The following is a 22,160-nucleotide window of genomic DNA, read 5'->3' as shown; positions in this document are numbered from 1 at the left end:
AACTGACAGGCCTGTAGTTTCTGGTCCTGCTTTGAGCAGGGGGTTGGACTAGATGACCTCCTGAGGTCCCTTCCAACCCTGATATTCTATGATCACTTTCCCCCCTCTTCTTGAAAATAGGGACTATATTAGCAATTCTCCAGTCATAGGGTATGCCCCCTGAGTTTACAGATTCATTAAAAATCCTTGCTATTGGGCTTGCAGTGTCATGTGCCAGTTCCTTTAATATTCTTGGATGGAGATTATCCAGGCCCCCCGATTTAGTCCCATTAAGATGTTTGAGTTTGACTTCCACCTCGGATATGGTAATTTCTAGCTCCATATCCTTGTTGCCATTAGCCACCCTGCCACTACCCCTAAGCTCTTAATTAGCCTCATTAAAAACAGAGGCAACATATTTGTTTAGATGTTGGGTCATGCCTAGATTATCTTTAATCTCCACCCCATCATCAGTGCTTAGTGGTCCCACTTCTTCCTGTGTTTTCTTATTTATATGGCTACAAAACCTTTAACTATTGGTTTTGATTCAAGGTCCAACTCTGCTTGGCTTTTGGCAGTTCTCCCTTTATCTCTATACTTTCTGACTCCAAGAGACAGCCTACAAGAAATGGAAGATGGGAAGAACCAGCGAGGAAAGCTTTCTGTTTTCTCTACGGCCATACCACCCTGAACATGCCCGATCTCATCTGATCTCGGAAGCTAAGCAGGGTCGGGCCTGGTTAGTACTTGGATGGGAGACCTCCTGGGAATACTGGGTGCTGTAGGCTTTTCTTGAGGGGGAGGGATAGCTCAGTGGTTTGAGCATTGGCTTGCTAAACCCACCGTTGGAGTTCAATCCTTGAGGGGGCCATTTAGGGATCTGGCGCAAAAATTGGGGATTGGTCCTGCTTTGAGCAGGGGGTTGGACTAGATGATCTCCTGAGGTCCCTTCCAACCCTGGTACTCTATGATTAATAACCGGTCAGATTCTTGCTCATCCAACTTGGTCTGCAACCCTTCCCTATGAATTTTTTCCCCTTGCTTGGGATCCAGACTTTAGATGGCGCTACTTTGTCAAAGTTGCAGAAGCTAAGCCTCCTCCACATTGAGATCCCCGAGTTCTTCAATCCAGTCCACTTCCCCACTAATTAATTTAAATTAGCTCTTTTGAAATCAAGGACCCTTGTTTTAGATTTATTTTTGTGTACCCTTCCCTTTAGTTTAAGCTGAATTAACTCATGATCACTCTAACCAAGGTCGTCCTCTACAATCAGTTCTTCTAGGAGGTCCTCACTACTCACAAATACCAAATCTAAAATGGCATCACCTCTCGTTTGTTCAACAATGATTTGGTGAACAAATCTGTCAGCTATCACATCCAGGAAAATCTGGGCCCTACTATTATTAGTAACATTTGTCCTCCAATCTATAGCTGGGAAGTTAGTCTCACATAATCACACAATTCCCCATAGTATCTATTTCAGTATCAACATTAAAGAGGTCTCTATCCAGATCCAAATTGGATCCTGGTGGTCTGTAACACACCCCAACCACTATATCAGGGGAACCTCTAGACGTTTTCTTCCCCAAAGTGGTTTTGGCCCAAACAGACTGTCTTATCCATTCCATCACTTCTCATTTCTTTACAGTCTACCTCAACATTAACATACAGTGCTACTCCACCATCTTTGCCTTTATTTCTGTCTTTCCGGAACAGCATACACTCTTCAATACCTGTATTCCAGTCATGACTACTATTCTACCATGTCTCTCTTATCCCTATAAATCTGGTTTCACTTCCTGCACCAGTAGTTCTAATTTCTCCATTTTGTTACCAGGCTCCTTGCATTGGTTTACAAACATCTTAGCGGTTGCTGCTTGGTTTCGCCCAAATTCCTCGCCTAATTGGGTACAGTCATTCCACTGCCAGTATCGCCTATCTATCCTTCCTCTTAATGTCCATTCTCCTACCCACGGCTGTTCCTTTCTTCATTAATATATCTTCTCTTACTTGATTTTCCTCCCTCTCAATGTTAAAATCAGGCATGGAGATTACATGAGCATCTCCCAGCAGTCTTCTCTGAGTTCCTAGTTTAAAGCTCTTTTAATGAGTTGTGCCCACCCCATCCCAGAAGTCTATTTCCCTCCCTGTTCAGGTGGAGTCCATCCCTTAAGAACTGTCCTCTGTCCATGAATGCCTCCCAGTGGTCAAACATCCCAAAGGCCTCCTTATAGCCTAATTGCCTGAGCAATCTGTTGATAACTTTAACTCTCACCCAGGTTCCAGTCTTACATTCGCAAGGAATCACTAATCCAAGTTTTCCTTGCTTCAGGGCATGATACAGTTATCCTTCACTTGCAGGTGCGTATTGCCCAGAAAGCAATATGTATAGAACAGCGCAGTCTATTCTCACAGGTGCCCAGCTGAATGAACCTTTCATCCTTGACTTACGCTCCCTACATTTGCTGACCAAATTTTGTATTAATTTCTAAATCTATTACTTACTTTTAAAGATACTTAGTAGTTGTGTTCCCTCTGTATCTTAACCCAGTATATTCCAGGCTACCCACAGAGTTCAGACTTGGCCACCCATCTGGCTTATCCACATTACAACCTGAAATCTCAGATGAAAGACTTAAGTATGCTCAACAATCGCAGAACTCTTTCTTATTTCTCTTCAGATCACTTAATAAATGGGCACAAACAGTATGCATTTTAATATGCTATATGTATACGTATACATCTAGGAACAAAGAATGTATTGGTCATATTTACAGGATAGGGGACTCTCCCTGAGAAGCAGTGACTGAAAAAGATTTGAGGTCATGGTGGATAATGAGCTGAACATGAGCAACTAGTGAGACACTGGCCAAAAGACTTAATGAGATCCTGGGAGACAAACGATGGAATCTCAAGTAGAAGCAGAAAGGCTATTTTACCTCTGTATTTGGCACTAGAATAGTGTGTCTAGTTCTGGTGCCTACAACTCAAGAAGAATGTTGAATAACTGGAGAAGGTTCAGAGAAGAGCCATGAGAATGATTAAAGAATTAGAAAGCCTATCATATATAGTGACAGACTCCAGGAACTCAACCTATTTAGTTTACCAAAGAGAAGGTTACAGGGTGACTTGATTATAGTTTATAAGTACCTACATGGGGAACAAATATTTAATAATGGCTCTTCAGTCTAGCAGAAGAAGGTATAATACAATCCAATGTGTGGGAACTGAAGCTAGACAAATTCAGACTAGAAATAAGGTATACATTTTTAATGGTAAGAGTAATTAACAACTGGAACAACTTACCAAGACTGTAGTGGGATTCTCCATCACTGACAATTTTTAAATCAAGACTGGATGTATTTTCTAACATATCTGCTCTAGAAATTATTTTGGGGAAGTTGTCTGACCTGTGTTAGGTAGGAGGTCAGATTAGATCATCATAATGGTGCCTTCTGGCCTTGGAATCTATGAATCATGCAGCAGTGGACTGAAACATAGTAAGATCACATGAGTCTGGGGTCAGTGGTGCATAAACTTTCCAGTTGCGCACCGCCCCCCCCCTTTACTATTAACGGAATCTATTGCCTCCTTCCTTCACACATTAATGCACAGCCAAGGCTTCCTCAGCAGCGGAGCTTGGGCTGAAGGTGGAGCTGGGGGCAGAACAGGTCTGGGGACAGAGCTAGACTGGGGGTGGAACTGGGCCTGTGGGCACAGCAGGGCTGGAAGTATGGCACTCCCTTTCCTGCTCCCCATGGGGGCACTGGCCTGGGCCCCACTGCATGCCCCCATGAACATTCCTCCATGCCCCACAGTTTGAGAACCACTGGTCTAAGCATTTGATTCCAGCCAGTTTCAAAATTGTATTAAAGGAGTCTGGCAGGAAACTGCTATTACGCAAGATCAGAGTGCAATCATTGAGCATAGTTACTATCCTCTTATGCCAGTGAAAACAACCTGGAGACTCGATAAAAATTGATGAAAAATTCTGATTTTTAAAATTCAGATTAAATAAATTTAAATTATGACATCCTTTGTTAAGACCTAAACTTATTTTAATCTACTAAATCATTTAAATTAAATAAAAATAATATTCAAGCAGTACACATATGCTGCCAAAGAAAGTCAACCCCTGAACTGGTGGAAATCACAGGCTCAAGATCTGGAAATCATGGGCTGAGTATCTGGAAATAGAGTTCGCTGAAGTGCTAAAGCAGCTTTTGTCAACAGCAGCAGCCTCTTCTATTTCCTTCATTCCAGTTTATTCAACCAGTTCAGTTCAATAGTTAGTTCTTTCAAAGTAAGAAACTGATTGTAAGTTTTAATAAAAAAGCATGTTGCCCTCTTCCAACCTATAAATAAAAATGAGGTGTGAGAGGATACGGTCTACTAGTTCTAAAACATTGCAGGATATGTCGACCAAAAATAATCAGTTCGATTCACTAAATATAAAAATTTCCTTTGTTTAATAAATCAATTTTAAATGGTAAATGCTTGATAAGTTCTTATGTATACAGCACATTTAAGATAATTTAATTCAACCAATAATTTTAAAATGCTGGTTTTGTGTGTTTTTAATTCTGTTCCAATTTCCCTCCAAATGCAGCTCAACAATCAGTAAAAAAAAAGTTAATCTAGTAAACAAGAAATGCTTCACTGTTTTCTAACAATAAAACACAAAAATTATGAATCTGAATAAGTTTATGTTAAGCTATATAACTGCTTAAATAAATGTGTATAGATACAGTGTTGTGCTGGTGAACAAAAATGTAATTAATTATACCAAGCTTTGAGAATCTTTAGGAAAAGAAGAGTTTAAAAAGTACAAATGCAAAATTAGATTGAAATGGATTATTTAAATCAATCCGCCATGCAACAGGACATAGAGATGAAGATTAAAATAGAAGTGCTGTTTGTACAAATGCAAAATGTTGCGAACTTATGTGCAAATTCAAAAGAGAGGCCTTCAGTTTAGATTTTTTTTAAATAAATCATGCTTCACTGAATTTTTACCTACTATTGTTCCAATATCAGAGACCCCTGTACACCTCAAACACAAAAAAACAAAAAAAAAGATCAAGAAAAAATCTTTTTTGTTCTCAGCATTTTTTTTTTTTTTTTTTACACACTCAATTTCTCAGTTACTGCTTATTTGTTTGGATTTGTAACACAAGAGGGAAGAGAAAAGCATTTAATGAAAATATGAAAGTTATTGTAATGCTCAGAAAACTGGCAGAGGAAGTTCTGGGACACATGAATTCCCTGAAATTAATGAAATCATTATTTAGCTAACTTTTTTTTTTTAAATCCAGGTGTCTTCAGGGAATCTCAAAGCAATATTAATTCAGTCACAATATGCGTAAGTGTTTGTACTGTGAATTTATGTACCATATATATCTAATATGGTTAACACTGCTGTGGGGAACTAACTCTGGATTTCAGTCTGCTTCAATTCTCAAACTTTCCTTTTTTCCCTTTAATTTTGTTGGTTAAAACCCAAACAAGGGAAGGAGAAATGAAATATAATTGAGTGGGGCTGCACATTCAAGTCACTGGAGCCTTTATGTCAGGGCTTAAAAGTTTGCCAGTCACTCACTAGCCAGAGGATGATGCATGAGCAAAAAAGAGGAGGGCCCCATCCCCAAGGAAGTTCAAGGATGATGCATGGATGAAAAGCCCAGCCCTACTCCAACTGCTTACCGAGATTCCTACAAGGTTGCTGACTATGGACCCAGCTTGTGGGTTCTATCATGAGCCTCTGGCTAATAGGTCTTAACATTTGAAGGCCACCCCCATGGTGGAGGAAAGATGCTTGCCCTCCTATTGAAGCTCCTCCTGACTTAAAGGAAAGGTAGATCCCAGACACTATAATGAAGGAAGCCTTAAAACACGCGATTGATAAAAAGCTGAATTATCTTACTTTCTTTAGAGGCTTTCTATGGTTCTGTCCCTCAGCACAGCAATCTCTGAGCACCTCACAAACACAAAGGAGTTTATCATCACAACACCACAACCAGGACAAAAAACCTTATCCCCACTTTCCAGATGGAGAACTGAGGCACAGATTAAGTGACCTGCCCAATGTCAATGTCTGTGGCCATCAGGAGGAGAACTCAAATGTCATCCCTTCCTCCCAAAGGTGCAGTAAACTTAACTCTTCTATTCATTTTCCAGGTAAATGCAAATCTACTTTCATCTGTATAACAATTATGTTATTAGGACACTATATGGCAAAATACCAATTTAAAAAAAATAGTGTTGACAGTTTGCTCATCTGTTTAGACAGCTCTTTGATTCACTTCCAGGTTTACCATACGTTATTGAGGAAATGAAACTGTCTATTACACTGACGACTACTTCCAACACTTTATTGTCGAGAAAAATCAAGAGTTGGCATATATGTTCCTCCCAATCTCCTCTTCTATTAGCGTTTGTCTTCACTGCAACTGTTAGCTTGAATTACTAATACCCTCCAGTCACACCATTCAAACTAGCTTAGCTCAAGTGAGGGCAGCCACACTGTGAAACACTCACTACACAGATTTCAGAGTAGCAGCCGTGTTAGTTTGTATCCGCAAAAAGAACAGGAGTACTTGTGGCACCTTAGAGACTAACAAATTTGTTAGTCTCTAAGGTGCCACAAGTACTCCTGTTCTTTTCACTACATAGAATGACTGGATTAGCAGCTGAGGAGCTGTAACTCAAGTCCCTGCATCCCCCAGCTCTAGATTCAGCAGCACTCCAGCTCCAACTCTCATCCACAACAGGACACCTAGCGTGAGCTTAAAGGACCACTTAACTCAAGCAAAACATTTGTGGGTGTGGGCAGGAGTTGGGTGAGAGGCAACACTTAAGTTATAACTTGAGCTACCAATGCTGTGAAGATAAGTCAGTGAACAGAGAGCAAATGGGTGTCCTTCTCAGAGAAAGGTAATATACACTGATTTACAGTGGATACCTTTAAATTGTCAACATTTACCTATAGTCGCCATATAGGCAAGACAACACTATAATATGATAACAGGAATGCCATCAATTTTTAATGTTAACCCTTGCCTAAACACTAAAGAAGGGGGATTCTTCAGGGTGCTACAAGGTGACACAGCTAAAAGTAATCAAATTAAATTAAGAGACTAATATAGACAGCAGCAAGAGCTATTCAACAGCTATGGAGAACCTAGGTGTCACGTTCTAGGAGTTTTCATGGGAATGAATAGCTATTCTGATTCACTCTAGTAGACCAGGTGGGTCTCCTTAGCTCCAAATCAAGAGTATCAAAGTTTACAGTCTCTAAGGCAAATGAGATGGAGAGCATGATATGTCCTGCTAGGAGAAAGCCTGGGAACAGCCAGCTCAGGAGGAAGTTTGGGGCTGTAGTTACTAACTTGACACCTCCCCCAGCCTGTTTTTGGTCCCCTTTTCCCTCCACCTGTGTATCATTTCTATGCCTGCCTATATAGCTGCTCACAGCTTTCCTAAGCAGTAGCATGAAATGCCACGGCTGTCCATAATCCTATGAACAACAACAGTGAAAACTGATCAAATACTTGTCAATTTCACTCTGCAAACTGACCAGAAACTTGGCAGGGTGAAATTGACAAGTCAAAGGTCAGTTTTCATTTTCACTCTGAAAACTGATCAGACACATGTCAATTTCATGGTGGTTTAGGAAGGCCAGAAGCAGCTGACTCAGCCAGAATTAGCTTGATTTACATTTGCAACTATAAGGGCTAGTTGTGTTTTGGTTTTTATGAAAAATGAAAGTTTAAATTCTGCAAAAAATTGATGACAATCTTTCCTTGTTATAAGTGAAAGTTTCTATCTGACTTCTGGCAGGTGGATCTCTCAGGTTCTGTTTAATTTGGGTCAAAGTTTCTTAGGCCAAGCATTGGAATCCTGGCATGCTCTAAGGCAGTACATAGCCAGTAGATGCATGGCATTGATCCAGGAAGGTTCAGAAGCTGAAAAATTGGTACAGAGTTGTGGTGTGGCTGAGACCCTACAGGTTAATTTGCTCAGATCTGGAAGGGAGAATCACTGTACCTGGGTGGTTACTGAAATGTTCACTACATCCCACATTCAAATACATCTCTCAGACCAGTGCTTTGCAGAATGCTGAGTGTGCAGAGCACACAATGTATGAAAGCAGGTTATGGGACAGGGCAGGGGAGAAAGCAGAAGGGTCATTAACCCCTTCTGAACAGATTTTTTGTGGGATGAAGGAAAGAAGGAGGGATTGAGAAACTGTTCTAGCCGCCCTCCCCCCCACACACACACTATCTTTGACACTGGAAGATGACAAATGTGTTTTTGAAGCCTCACTCCCAGAGAGTTACACCCCTGCACCCTAGTCTATTTCAAAGTTCACCCTGATTGACTTACAATGTGCACATCCCCAGGGGCTTAGCAAGGGGAGGGTATAACCAGGACATTATTAACATTTCAAAATGTTTCCCTCCCACAGTGTAGTGAATATCAAGTCATCATCAAAGACAGCAGGTACACAGTGCACTGGAGTTTGTAACACCCAATTTTGAATTGAGTGCAAGAGAAGTGAAAACAATTTGTATCAAGAAAGCTCCCAAGCATATGCTTGCCATTCCTATCCTCACCTTACACATACAAGCATCAAAACCAACTGAACTTATTCCATTTTTCCCAAAAGACTTTCACAGCTGGGACAGCACCAAGTGAGAGACTTCAGTCTAAAAAGGAATATTTTCCGCAAAACTTCTGTAAATAAATGAATGTGGTAGCTTCATTTTGCTTTGTTTTAAAAAAAGATGATCCATGACTACATGGCAAATATGCAGCCCTATCTCTATCCAAGTACTAACAGATATTTAATGGTTTGTTTTGTAGGAGTAACAAAGCATTAGCAACAGGAGACCACACTACAGCTCTCTGCTATTAGAGAAAATGGAAGACCCTGCTGCATGTGGGAACTATAACCAGACTCTACCATACTTCAGGATTTCTTTGCTTCTCAAGTGTGTGAATTTGTACCTTCTCAGGGTGGCAGGACCAGTCACTGAAATCCTGCATGGTATTGCTATTGGTAAGCAAAGAAACGGAGGAAAGAGGCAGGCATCTCCATCTCAGCTCCCCCACATTCCTTGTCTGAGCATCTCACACCAGTACACTAATCCCCTCCACCATCCCCATTATGCTTCTAGGCTCAGGGGGACCAGTAGGGATTCCTTTCAGGACACTTCTCTGCTGCTGCTCATCTTCATAATATAGTAGAACCTCAGAGTTATGAGCACCTCGGGAATGAACATTGTTCGTAACTCCGGTATATTCATAACTCTGAACAAAACATTATGGTAGTGCTTTCAAAAGTTGACAACTGAACATTGACTTGATATAGTTTTGAAACTTTACTATACAGAAGAAAAATGCTGCTTTTAAACATCTTAATTTAAATGAAACAAGCACAGAAAGTTTTATCTTGTCAAATTTTTTTTTTTAAACTTTTCCTTTATTTTTTTAGTACCTTATGTTTAACAAAATACTGTACTGTATTTGCTTTTGGGGGGGGGGGGGTGGTCTCTGCTGCTGCCTGATTGCATACTTCCGGTTCCAAATGACAGGTGTGTGGTTGACTGGTCATAACTCTGGTGTTAGTAACTCTGAGATTCTACTGTATGGTCTACCCCGCTTCTGATGGGACAAGTTATCTTAACAGCCCTCAGAACTCAACTAGGTTGTCCCTCACGGCAGCACAGACCATTGCCCACATGGTTACTGGACAGCCACAGACAGGCTTATCTCACTTCTCAGCAACACAAAGCAGTAGCAGCTTGACTTAAACTGCCAACAGAGTTCTAAAGCTCTCAATAGAGCATTAAGAGCAGCCTAGGACACAGATCAGATGACTTACCGGCCCTTCTCCTCTTCAGCGTGACATAGGGCAATAGGTCATGGCGCGTGATAATCCTCAGCAGCTGCAGCACCTGGCGGAAGTTGGTCTCATCACAGCGGCCCTGCCTTTCTAGTGCCAGCAGGAAGTCCCGGCCGCTGCGGATCATCCCCCTCTCGTAGTCATCAATCACATCCACAAAAAGAAAGGACAACACACGTACGTCCCGGTGGGTCAGGTGAGTGCCCACAATGTCAAACATGCGGTGCAAACTATAGAGTCCATGCTCCCTGTCCCCAGTCTCCTCTGGCCAGGCTTGTGCTCGACTCCGTTTCAAGGTGTCCATCCTGCACGACAGCTGATCCTGCCACATGCCACCCAATTCCAAAGGATTGGGGGGCTGTTCGCAGCACTGCAACCCTGGAAGATAAAGAGGTCCAACAGGCTTTAATCAAGAATTTTGCTGGGTTTGTTCCCTAATTACTCTTCACAAGATACTTAAATGAAAATCGTTGTCTGAATTCCTGCATCAGGAGCAGTCTGTGCTCAGATCCTCCTTATGCAGAGTCATAATATTCATGCTAATACTTCCCACCTCTCTCTATATAGTGCTTTTCACCTAAGTCCCTACGGTGATCAGGCAGGATTATATTTCCCCCATCTGGAAAGTGGGGTTACTTAGGCTCAGAGTGTGTTCAAGGGCCAAACAACAAGTCTGTGTCAGAGCTGGAAATAGAAACAAGGAGTCCTGATCACCAGCCCTATATCTGATCTCCTCTACCAACTCCTCCTCCTATAAAGATGCTGGAAATCACTCCATCTTGCTGTTCACTAGAGACCAGTCTACTGGCCTTCAAGACATAATGCAAAAACATACTTCGGCTTTTTACGAAGGAGGGGGGGAAGAGAAGCTTTCCATGAAGTATCTAGCCAGGTACTGACGCTACTCCCATGGCTGAATGGCCAGCATGAACATATCTATAGACCAATATAAAGTGCTATATCATTTTTCATCTAAGCATCTCAAAGTATTTTAAACATTAAGTTTCACAGTTTCCCTTCTGAGAAAGGTGCAGTCTCTCTTTTACAGAGGAATACTCTGGCACATAGAGGGAGTAAGCGATTTGCCCAAGGCCATCCAATGGACGAGTGGCAAATCTAGGAAGAGAACCCAGGAGCCCTGACACCTAGTTCCCCACTCTAAATACTAGCACAACTGAAGCATTTCATTCATGGAGGTTAAGGTAGTTTAACTTTTCCTCCTCCCACTCACACCATATGGCTCAATTCTCACCCTGCTTGGTAATTTGTCATCCTGCCACCTGCACATGTGTAAGACTTAGATTAAGAGCGAGAGAGAGAGAGAGACTTGGTGCAAAATGTATGGCACAGACTCTATCCAACCCTTCAAGGGGTGGAATATAAATTAATTGTATTGCAGGTCTTTCATCGGTCATCAGGCTGCCCAACCTTGAGTGCCCTCCTGTGACAGGCTGTGGCATAACAGGCACACCTGCCTCGGCTTCCCTCCTTCAGAGTCGCCAGAAACAGTGCAAAGACTTAGTTCTCATAGCCCTTTTGCATTTAATTTATTACAAGAGAAACACACACACCCCTGGGCACATAAGTCACAACACCACAGTCCAGACAAAGCATCAAATACAGCTTCAGCAGCCCTCAGCACACCCCAGCTCCCTAGCACTGCCCTGGCATCTCTCACCATACCCTGGCTCTTCTGTCAGTTCTCTCCTGTCCTTGTACCAGAATAGCCACCCTAACCCTTCCAACTGGAGAGCACCCTTGTTCTTCCCAGTGGGAACCCCCACAACTTCATTGCTGGGGAGCCTTCTTGCCAGGGAAGCATCCCTCACTTTCCCAGTTCTCTCATGGCTCTGCTAGGTCCAGCTCTCTGGCCCTGTGAGTAAGCCCCTCCACTACTACCCTGCCTTCAGCCCCCATCCCCCTACCCCTCCAGCTTAGAGCCAGCAAGCAACTCTCTATGGTGCTCCTTCAGTTCTGCTCTCTGGCTTGGGGATGCCAGCCAGCAAACCCCTCTTGCTGCTCTCCCTGCCTTCAGCCTTTCCCCAGGAAATACCTCCTACTTCCTATCAGGATTCCTACAGTCCCCTGGCAGCTCTCATCTACCCTCCTGACTGAACCAGTCTGCTCTGACTCATGGGGACTCCCCTTCCTAATACCGAACAGCCCCAGGCTGAACAGCCTAATACTGCCCAGCACTCTTAATTAGCCAAATGGAAGCACCCGTCCTGGCACAGGGGGCACTGAACCTACTTCATTTACAGGGACCAGCCTTTCTGTGACACCATCTTTAACTATTATGATCCCAAATACCTTCTAGCAAGCATATATACAAGTTACAATGCCTGAACTGGTTAGTGTATTCTAAAGGAATCCAAGCAAGTAATCAAGTGAACAGTTAGCTTTTTCCATTCCAGCAACGACCCCTGCATCTAACAGTAGTGCCTCCAACTACGGAGATAAAGCAGAATCTGCTTAATGGCCCCATCCAAGGCCTATGGGCAGGGTTTTTACGATAAAGGCCATCAAATATATAAAATCATTGAGAGCAGCCATTGGTATCACAATGAAACAGTAAGCCCAATATGTCAAGTATTGGCAAGAACCTGTTTCACTTTTAAAATCAGATGGGAACAGACTTTTGTGACCCCTTCTTGCTTCAGAGTAACAGCCGTGTTAGTCTGTATTTGCAAAAAGAAAAGGAGTACTTGTGGCACCTTAGAGACTAACCAATTTATTTGAGCATAAGTTTTCGTGAGCTACAGGTCACTTCATCGGATGCATCCAATGAAGTGAGCTGTAGCTCACGAAAACTTATGCTCAAATAAATTGGTTAGTCTCTAAGGTGCCACAAGTACTCCTTTTCTTCTTGCTTCAGTGAATCTCTAGACTAGTCTATGTCACCTGTCTACCATTCAGTTATGCACACTCACCTGCTATAAAACTGCCCCAAAAGGCTGGGAAAACCCTGCCATGCCAGACACCTAAGTCTGATGCCCAGACATTACTCCCATAGTGGCAGGGGCTGTCAGTGTAGAGCAGCTGATTTGGTAGGTGTCCGCATCTTAATGTTCTCATACCCATAACTGATTAAAAGTAGCATTGACCTGTTCCAACAAGGGAGTTCTGTCAAGCCCCCAATCTGGGGGCAGGTGGGGAGAGAAGAGGGAATTCTCAGAGCTTTGAGAACATAAACCCTATCCACCTACACATGCTCTGAAAGTGATCAAAGGAGAGGATACCTGGACACTAACATAGCTAAGGAAAGTTGCCCATGGTAGGTTGTTCAGCGTTGAGACCTTGTAAAGACAGGCCCTGTCAATATTTAAGTACATTAATGGGACTGAATTTAATCATATTTTAAATAGGTTCCCTGTCGATATTAAAACTCCACCTTAGATTATTAAAACAGATAATCTTTTTAAAACCCAGTTTCCTGGTCCTTCTTTCTGCAGTGTTATTTTTTGCATTTCTCTCATCTTGACATATGCCCCATTTAGCCAGTTATGGTTTTGTTTAGAATCAGCTTGACTTCCAGGTTCTCACTACAAGGGAAGGTTGGGGGGGGGGGGGAAGGGGGAGAGGAGGAGAAGAGAAGCAACAGGTTGTTGTTGTTTTTTTTTAAAGCAAAATTTAAGTTTTAGGACAATTTTGAGTTGAAAAGTTCTCACAGGCCAAGACAGCGATAGCTGTGAATTTCTGAACTTACGATTACTTTTACATAGCTTTTACACCTAATATGAAGTTTGCATATCATCAGCATGGATATTTGTAGGCAAGGTAGGCTGCTTGGGATAGGCAGAGAATGCTTTGCGTGCCCTATTTTGGGTCACACACAGTGCGATCTCTGCCCCCTGCTGCACCGGGGCTCTGATGGGAGGCATCTATAGGATTTATTTTTGCCTACCCCTTTCAGAGAAGGTTGTCCTCCATAGTTGCTAAGCTACATGGGAAAAAAAAACTGCATATGTCTGAATTGTTTTAACAGACTGCACTAGATTGGAAGCAGGCACTGCAGAGCACAAAGCACACTGTGGGAACAAATAATGCCGTAAGAAACTGACAAGGGAACATTTTGAAGACATTAAAAAGGCTTGTATTGAAGGCTTCTGGTTTTTGGAGTTTATTAATTTAATTTGGTTGGGGGGGGAATATATATATTTTTTTAACTAGTTTTTGAGTTCCATGTAGCCGTCCAAAAATCAGCAGGTTTCAGGGATCTCTTTGTATACACAGGTAGTCCTGTTTCAAACAGCACTATGTTACGAGCGTGCACCAGTAGGGTCCATACAGACCAATTCATGTGGAACATCTTTATGCACTTTAGAAATCAATCCCCATAGCCCGCATTACTGCTCTGTGTAGACAAGCGCTTAGATATGAGCCAAGGAGCAGGAACATCACATTTATAAACAAACTGCACTAGGAAAGAGGTGAAGTCAGTATGAACTGAGTAACCATTTCTGGTGTTTATTGAATAAATACTGCACTTGTGTGCATGTGGGGGGAGGGATGTTTTATTGGTTAAAATCTAAAATCAGAAGCCCTGCTTATCTCTTTTGAGACGCAGCTTCTCCTGAAGGAGCTGTACTTTTACAAGGTACACACTGGACTTAGATGTAGCAACTGTTAAAAGTAAAGATCAAACAATGGAGAAAAGGTTGTTTCAAAGTCTCAACCAAGGGAGTGTATATATGTTGCCAATTAAAATCTTAGAAAAGAGACCTCCTCCTTCCACCTCCTGCTCCTGTCTCTCAGCAAGAAAATGACCATGCTGAAGCACAGTTGCCTAACAGTTGGGGACTGATAGCATTATATCCTTTAACTGTCAAAAACCTGTACCACAGAGGAGCTCCTCTGACTTTTCATGCTGTCTGGGAATTAATCTCTTCCAGGGCTGCTATGGAATCCTCACGCTCCAATTAAAAGCGCACGTGTGTGCACAGGCATGTGCGGGTGCGCACACTCACCCACCCACCCACCCGCACTCTTTTCAAATAAAGTTAGTGTAAGTTAACTCATGTCTACACTTCAACTGTAGGGTCTTCCATCAAGGTCAATGACACCCCTACCATCAGAAACGTCTACAGGGATGTCCTCACTGCACAATTAACTCCAGTGATCAGCACCCAGGCCTAGCATGGGTGTGAGCAACCAAAGAAAGCCCTGCTCAAATCACTGCCCCCTCACTGGTGCTGAACACACTCAAGTGTGTCACTAGGACTTCAAGGGGCATATCCTATGGTTCTTTGTGCTGCAATAAGCTGAGCCACTCTATGATTCCTTCCCAGTGAACTTGTCTGTCCTTCTGGGCGCACAGAGGGAAACTGTGGAAAAGCATTGGAGGAGCACTGAAACACTCAAGTGGTTTAGCTTGCATCCTCACTGCAAAGCGGGCAGGTTATCAGCCCTGTTGAAAGCAGCACACAATTCTAACCTACACTTCCAGCCAGCCCAAGCTGTGAAAGCACCAAGCACAGATGAGAGGGATGTGATTGTGGGCAAGAGAAGAGTTAGGGGAAACAGCCAAATAAGAGCCTGAATTAGCTCTTCAGGGAAGACACAGCCTAAGTCAAGAGATGTGCGTCTGAGGTTGTAACAGAATGTAAAAGCAAGCAGTAAAAAAGCCACGGGAAAGAGACCCCTCTCAAATGAGTGGTGGGCTGAAGAGAGCCAGCATTTTAAAAGAGAACCAAAAGTAGTGAAACATCAAGAGATGTTCAATTTGCCAGCTTGGGGAGATCTAGCAGCTTCATTTAATCAAACCGCTTTTGTTTCCTTCAAAGAATGCAGGCCCTTTACAGTCTGTGTCCAAGATTTCCTCCTGTTCTTTCCTGTGACATGTCAAACCAAGGTCCTGAGCAGTCCTTTCACAAGAGTCAGGACGTTAACTACGGAGTCTCCCTAACTTGGCCTTATGGTTTCAACCCACAGACACAGCAACATTTTCCTGCCTGGGAGAGCAGGCCCAGGGATATCAAACTAGTTTGGAGATTGAGAAAGGGAAAGAGCAGTGGAGGCCGAGAAAACTGCAGAACCCTGGATCATCTCCTCCATCCACTGCAACCTGCTCCCCTGACTGCAGGTGGTAGCTCCTAGAAAACCACCAGTCTTTTCCCCCACTGCAGCTGGCCACTGAAGCAGCTCACACACAGGGCTTCAGGCAGCAGCTGACCTGATCAAGTTTCCCTTCCATCCCCCAATCTCTAGCCCTGTGGCACTTGACTCGGGTGCAAGAAAACAAGGTCCAAACCCAGAGAGTCAGTGGACGATCACCCTGAGTAGCACATTGCCTCCCTTCTCTAAAAGGCTATGGAGACAACTAGAAAAAAAGGAGGGAAAGAAAACGGACAGAACGAGAAGTTGGTCACGGCATGGTACAAAAAGGGGATATAGAAAGAGGGCACCCCTCTACCAACTCACAGAATGGGGGGACTTCAACAAAATGAGGGTGGGCACTGCCAAGGTGCGTTATTCTGAGAGGGAACATGGCCTGATGGAGTAAGCATGAATGGAGAGACAGGAATCTTTTAAGTTCTATTTCTGGCTCCATCAATGACTCACGACTGAGGATGACAATACTGACCTACTTCACAGGCTGTTGTGAGGCTTAATGAATGTTTGTGCACCACTTTGAGGATATAAGAGCTGTAAGGGCTAACCTCATTCACTTTCTGCTCTGAAGTGCTGTGTGCTGTTGATACAGGATGCTAAGGTGCACTCACATTCCACCCCAGAAAGGAGTGCATTTCAGCAGTAAGCAAACCAATCTCTAAATACTTCTTCCACAACTCACAGGACACCATGAAGTTTAACTGATTAAGGCAAAGTGCTTTGAGATCCTTGGGTAGAAGGTGCTATAACAGTGTGAAATATTAAGACTGCAATGGATAGTGATTTTTTTTTAATTCCTGTAACAAAAGTGGCCAAAAGCATATTTCAAAATGAGCAATCAATGTTATATTTAGAGGCCAACAATATATTCCAGCTTTTAGGCCTGGACTACACAGGTTTTATATTTGTATAACCATTTTGGTCAGGGGTCTGATTATTTTTAACCAAAATAGTTATAGCACTGCACCCCCAAGTGTGGACACAGTTATATCAATATAAAGGTACTTTACACCAGTACTGCTTATTCCCCTTTTCACACAGGGATTGCTATACTGGAATAAGCACCTTTGTATCAATACAACCACATCCACTGAGGAAGGTCATACTGTTTTAACTACAGCAGTTTAAGAACCACATCATTAACGTACATACCCCTTCCACATGCTGGATGTAGTATAAAGTTTTCTTTCTGCTGCATTTGGGCAAGCCAACCCTTTGCTTGTTGTGTGACAACTTCTCTTCATGACCAAGTGGATTAACTACAGTAGTTCCCTCTCTGCTGCCTGCAGCTAGTGCAGAAGGCAGAAGTGCTATCTGCAAGTTAGGCAAGCAGCAGGGATCCACACACACTCGCTTCATGACCTTGTGTGTGTCACTGAGGATCTGATCCCAACCCAACTGAAGCTGATGGAGTTGCTCCACTGACTTCACTGGGTGTAGGCTCATAATCTGTGACTCAGTTTCCTCCAGCTACAAAAAGGGGAGAATGACGCTTGCCTTCCTCAATCATAAGTCTTAGTGTTTGTGCGATGCTTTGAGATCTCTATAGAGATGACACCAAAGTAGTGCCAAGTATCATTCAGCCGAATTCATTAGCTAGACTGTACCTAGCAGCTTACACAGTAACATTTTCCTCCTCCTTCCCACACTCCACCAAGAGCAGCAACAACACAAAAGACTAGAGTGGCAACACTAATCATTTTAGATATGGGGACAGCCCATGCAACCAAATTTCTATCCTGAAGCACCTGTTGTACATAATTTGCACTCTCAGCCTCCGCACACTCAGGTCAGTTTAAGGGGCACTATCAAGAAAATAACTTACCTTCCATGTTTTAGAAACATATTTTAAAAAACCAACTCTAAAAGTCTAGCTCGCTTTTCCCCATTTATGCTGTTTGTTTATTATGGGCACTTCTTCAGTTTCACTCTGTTTCTACTCAAGTTTCACTTCCTGGTTCCCATGCTCTAGGCCTGATGCTGAATCTGGGAATCCAAGACTGCAGGGCAAGGTTTGAATGCCAAATATACATATGCATACATACAATTTGTTTAAATAAGTATTTTTGTTCTCATGAGTCATTTCTAGGGACATTAGGATTTATAAAACCTACTTGAGGTATAAGCTAAATTAACACAACCCCTTACTCTAGAATTCGAAGGCATGTATGTATATTTTATATATACATAAGTACCAAACACCTGGAAAATGAAGTGCAAAGTTTAAAAAAATTAATAAGCATAAGGAAATTCTATGCTGTACACTCTGGACAGAAATGAAAATTCAGCACAAAAACTCCAGTCTCTTGATGTCCCAGCAGGCAGCTTCTCATTGCTGCAATACCCCAGAACGACATGTAAGTCTGTTGTATTCAGGCTACTTTAATCAGGGGTTTCCACTGTGTACAGGATAGAAGACACTCCACTTCCCCTCCAACTCTGCTCTCCTCCAATTTCGAAGTCACCCACCCAGGAGAACGCAACCTGTTTTGTTGTACAGTAGCATGTATATCAAGGACTAGAATCCTTTGATCTTTTACAGTGGCTCTGTGATTGAAGGTGTGGGTGTATGGATGGGAAACAGAATCTCTCACTGAAGACTAAAACCCTGTGTACAGGACAGTTCTTAATCCCAGTTTGCAACAAGCAAGTGGAATGATTTTTTTTTTTGGGGGGTGGGGGGGTGGGGGGGGTGGGAGGAGAGGAAGTGAGTTCAGCTCCTCAAACTGGAATAGCTTCCTGCCAAAACAAACCAGGTGAAAGATCTGCTCCAATTGTTTGTGTCCACACCCCACATGATTAAAGGGACCCAGTCAACTGGAGAGGCAGCCAGTTTCAAAAGTTTAATTACAAAGTAGTAGTTACGTGTCTTACACCTGTCCCAACTCTTCCAGCCAATTTTAGAGATTTTTTTTAAAACACACGTTTCCCTGTTTGTGTGGGTCTTTCACACAACAGCAGGAGAGAGAAAGTGAACTGTAAAAACTGCTGTAAAATACATGAAGCGAAACGGCAAAAACAGAGAAGAGTTCTTCTCTTTTACTCAGTGATCTTAGATGTTTTATTATTTGTAACAAAAATGGGTAAAAATTGCACGCAGAAGTGTGATTTTAAGTTGATGGTATCCCTTTAATATGCTGTTGGCATGTTGAGTTGTTTTCCTGTAAACACTTCATAGCACTTATTTTGCAGCATACGCAAGACCACTGGCAGTGAGCATGTACGACTGGTTTGGCAGTTCCCCCTTCCTCCCAGCTCTTCATGCTCGAGGAGCACATTGTCCACAGGCTGCTGACACTATACACGCACATATCCTCTGGACACTCTGTCCCTTTGAGGCACTAGACAGCTGCCCAGGTTCTCCCAGAATGCACTGACAAAAACACACACAGGTGCATGTACTTGCAAGCATCTATCTGAGCCACATGGCTATATTCTGCAGAAAGAGGATGTACAGGTACAACGCAACTGTACTCACTGTAACCGAGTAAGACAAGCCCGTTATGGCATGGCTACAAAAACACCACTGCACCAGCACGTGGTATAAAGTATCTGATCATTCTAGCATCACAGCCTGGCTAGCTATTACTGAGTTTAATAGCTAGTACATAAACATTTATTCCCCACACACACACACCCCCCTATTCAAATGAAGGAGTTTGTTGTGTTATTGTTTTTTTTCTCCTTCCACACTACTCAGAAAGACATAGGTACAATAAGTAACTTGAACAGCCAAAAAAACAAAAAAAACAAAAAAACCCCACAACTCTACTTAAGTCACATATGTTCTACAATAGATCAACTCAAATAATATTAGGAGACTAGATTATTACTACACACAGATTCCTGGGATGTTCTCTCAAAATACTCACTTTTTAAATTAAGACAATGGCCAAAAAATTATTCCATGGAGCAACAGATCTATGGTACCCTTTATACATGAAAACTGCACGCACGCAATATATTAAAAGCTATACAAGTGCAAACCTTAGGTTGAGATTTTGCATAAAACTCAGAAAATGGAAGGTTAATGTTCTAAAGTCAACCTTAATGCTCTACCTCTTGCAGAGTAAATTGTATTTTTTAAGTCTTGTTTTCATAATTCAGGAATTTACTAGTAACACACAAGGAATATTTTTAAAAGGGCCACCATCAACTTTGAAATCTAATCAAGGTTCAGATAGTTTCAGCTTCTCCACCAGTCCCGAGTCAGCCCTGCCTATTCTTTTAGTTTTACAATCACACTTTATTAGTTTTTTTGTTTTAAAACACGTTGCTTTCTCCATCTGTTGTACAGTGAAAGACTCACAAAACCAGAGGAAGCCCACTATACAGGGGAAATACTTCAACGGACACTAGACAAAGTACCGCTTTATACACCCTCCCCAAACCCCCTCCCCCCCAATCCCTACCCCTATCAGTAATGGCAATCTTAGGTCTCAATCCATCAGACTTATGCACATGTTTAACTTTACACATCTCAAACAGTTCCACTAATCTTCAGTGAAACTACACCCAGTGCATGAGGTTAAGCATGTGGAAAAGTCTTTGCAGGATCAGGACCGTAAACCCTAATCTTGCAAAAACTTAAGCATGTGAATAGTCCTGTTGAAGTCGTATGTCCAAACACATACTCTCATACTTAAGTTTTTGCAAAACTGTTTTGCCCTTACATATTACTTGAAACCAGAGTACATGAAAAAAGTCAAACCCCTGGTTTGAAAATTTGATTAAGTTGACAAGGTCTTTTTAAAAACAGATGCCTTTCCCTTTTAAATGCAATTAACTATATAAGTGCAAAATTCTGGAGGGACAGAAGCAATTATTTATTCTTATAATACTAAAAATGTCTCTTTCCTCGAGGATTCTCTTTTTCTTCAATTTCCCAAACCATCACAACCACCATAAACTCCCTAATTCTTTACTCAAAGGGACCAATACAGTACTTTTTGTCTGTATCTAAGTTCCATAAGCTCCAGCATCAAGAATCCTCCGTCTCTTGGTTCCATATTACGAATCAGCATGTCTTTCTAGTGCTCCGCTTGAAAGCTAATTTATGGTATGTGAATGACACTCCTTATTTGTCTGGGTTTGTGAGCTGTTGACCAGTGACCCAATTTGTGTGTCTCTGGCCCATTCCCATCCAGCATCACTGAGACCCAGTACAAATAAAGACACTGTACAGTTAGCATTCCCGATCTTTCTAAAGCAAAAACTTTTTTTGGGGGGTGGGGTGGAGGAGGTGCTAACTTAAGGCCTTCTATATCAAAAAGTAGGACAAAAAATAGCATAGCTTATTTTTAAAAATCACACTAGAGCCTTTGAGTGCCTATATACAATATATTTAGGCTTGACAAAATTTGATTATTTTTGTAATTTTACAATATTGTTTTTTATTTGTAAGGCTTCACAATAATTATTTTTATTTGTAAGAATTTTTTCATTTTTAATCATTTTAATTTTTGCAGTTGCAGGAAATTAAGGGGGGGTTGGATTAGTGCAGCATGGACAGCGGGGCTGTAGGGAGCTCTTAGTGCTAACAGCAGGGCCTGAGACACCCGGGCACAGGTAAGGCTGTGGAGCAGTGACCCCAGGCCAGACTCATGAAGAGAAGGACAAGCTCCCAGCCACTGGAGAGACCATCCCACTGCTGAATAGGCCCCATACTCCCAGCCACGAGTGAGCAAGCGGGCGGGCAGAGCCACAGCCACGACAGGGGACTGCACAGGGCTCCCTGCATAGCCCTGGGCCAGGGACACCGGATCTCTACAGGCCCTAGATGTTGTGGAGGCCATGCTTGCTAGCTGTTCTGTGTGTCAGGTGAAATTGACATTTACCAACAATTAATTATTTAAATTGAATCATGCCAAGCTTAAACATATTTAAACACATGGCTCCCAATTGTGCATGTGGCATAATGTTTCAACCCTGCACATGAGACGAACAACGTGATCATCAGGCCTCCTGCAATCAGGTTCTTGGGTGGTTCTTCTGCCGCGTAGACTAGAATACTTAAATGCGTGTATAACAAGGTTAGCAAGTCGTCTTAATTCTCTGGCTTCTAAGCACCAGATACCCCAATGTGGACTACATCACCTGAAAGACACCCACAATCCTCTACCTATGGCATCTGGGAAGGGAAGATGGGAGAACTGCCTGATT

At 42.5% G+C, this 22,160-nt stretch overlaps 1 protein-coding gene and 1 non-coding gene across 2 annotated transcripts in view; one reads left to right on the top strand and one right to left on the bottom strand.

The window, feature by feature from the left end:
• The window catches only part of DEDD (death effector domain containing), a 39,545-nt gene that overhangs the window by 12,821 nt on the left and 4,564 nt on the right, over positions 1-22,160 (bottom strand). Inside the window, exon 2 of the mRNA XM_077841532.1 lies at positions 9,867-10,265. Coding sequence (XP_077697658.1) covers positions 9,867-10,218 — 352 coding nt within the window. The 5' untranslated portion in view covers positions 10,219-10,265. The remainder of the gene's footprint in view (positions 1-9,866; positions 10,266-22,160) is intronic.
• On the top strand, positions 649-767 carry LOC144280043 (5S ribosomal RNA). Its single transcript, XR_013348715.1, has one exon. It is a non-coding gene; the product is annotated as a 5S ribosomal RNA (ribosomal RNA).

This window comes from Eretmochelys imbricata, chromosome 24 (assembly GCF_965152235.1).
Source record: "Eretmochelys imbricata isolate rEreImb1 chromosome 24, rEreImb1.hap1, whole genome shotgun sequence".
Classification (NCBI taxonomy): domain Eukaryota; kingdom Metazoa; phylum Chordata; order Testudines; family Cheloniidae; genus Eretmochelys; species Eretmochelys imbricata.
Note: the sequence above shows the minus strand (reverse complement) of the source record. Positions and strands in the feature narration are given on the sequence as shown.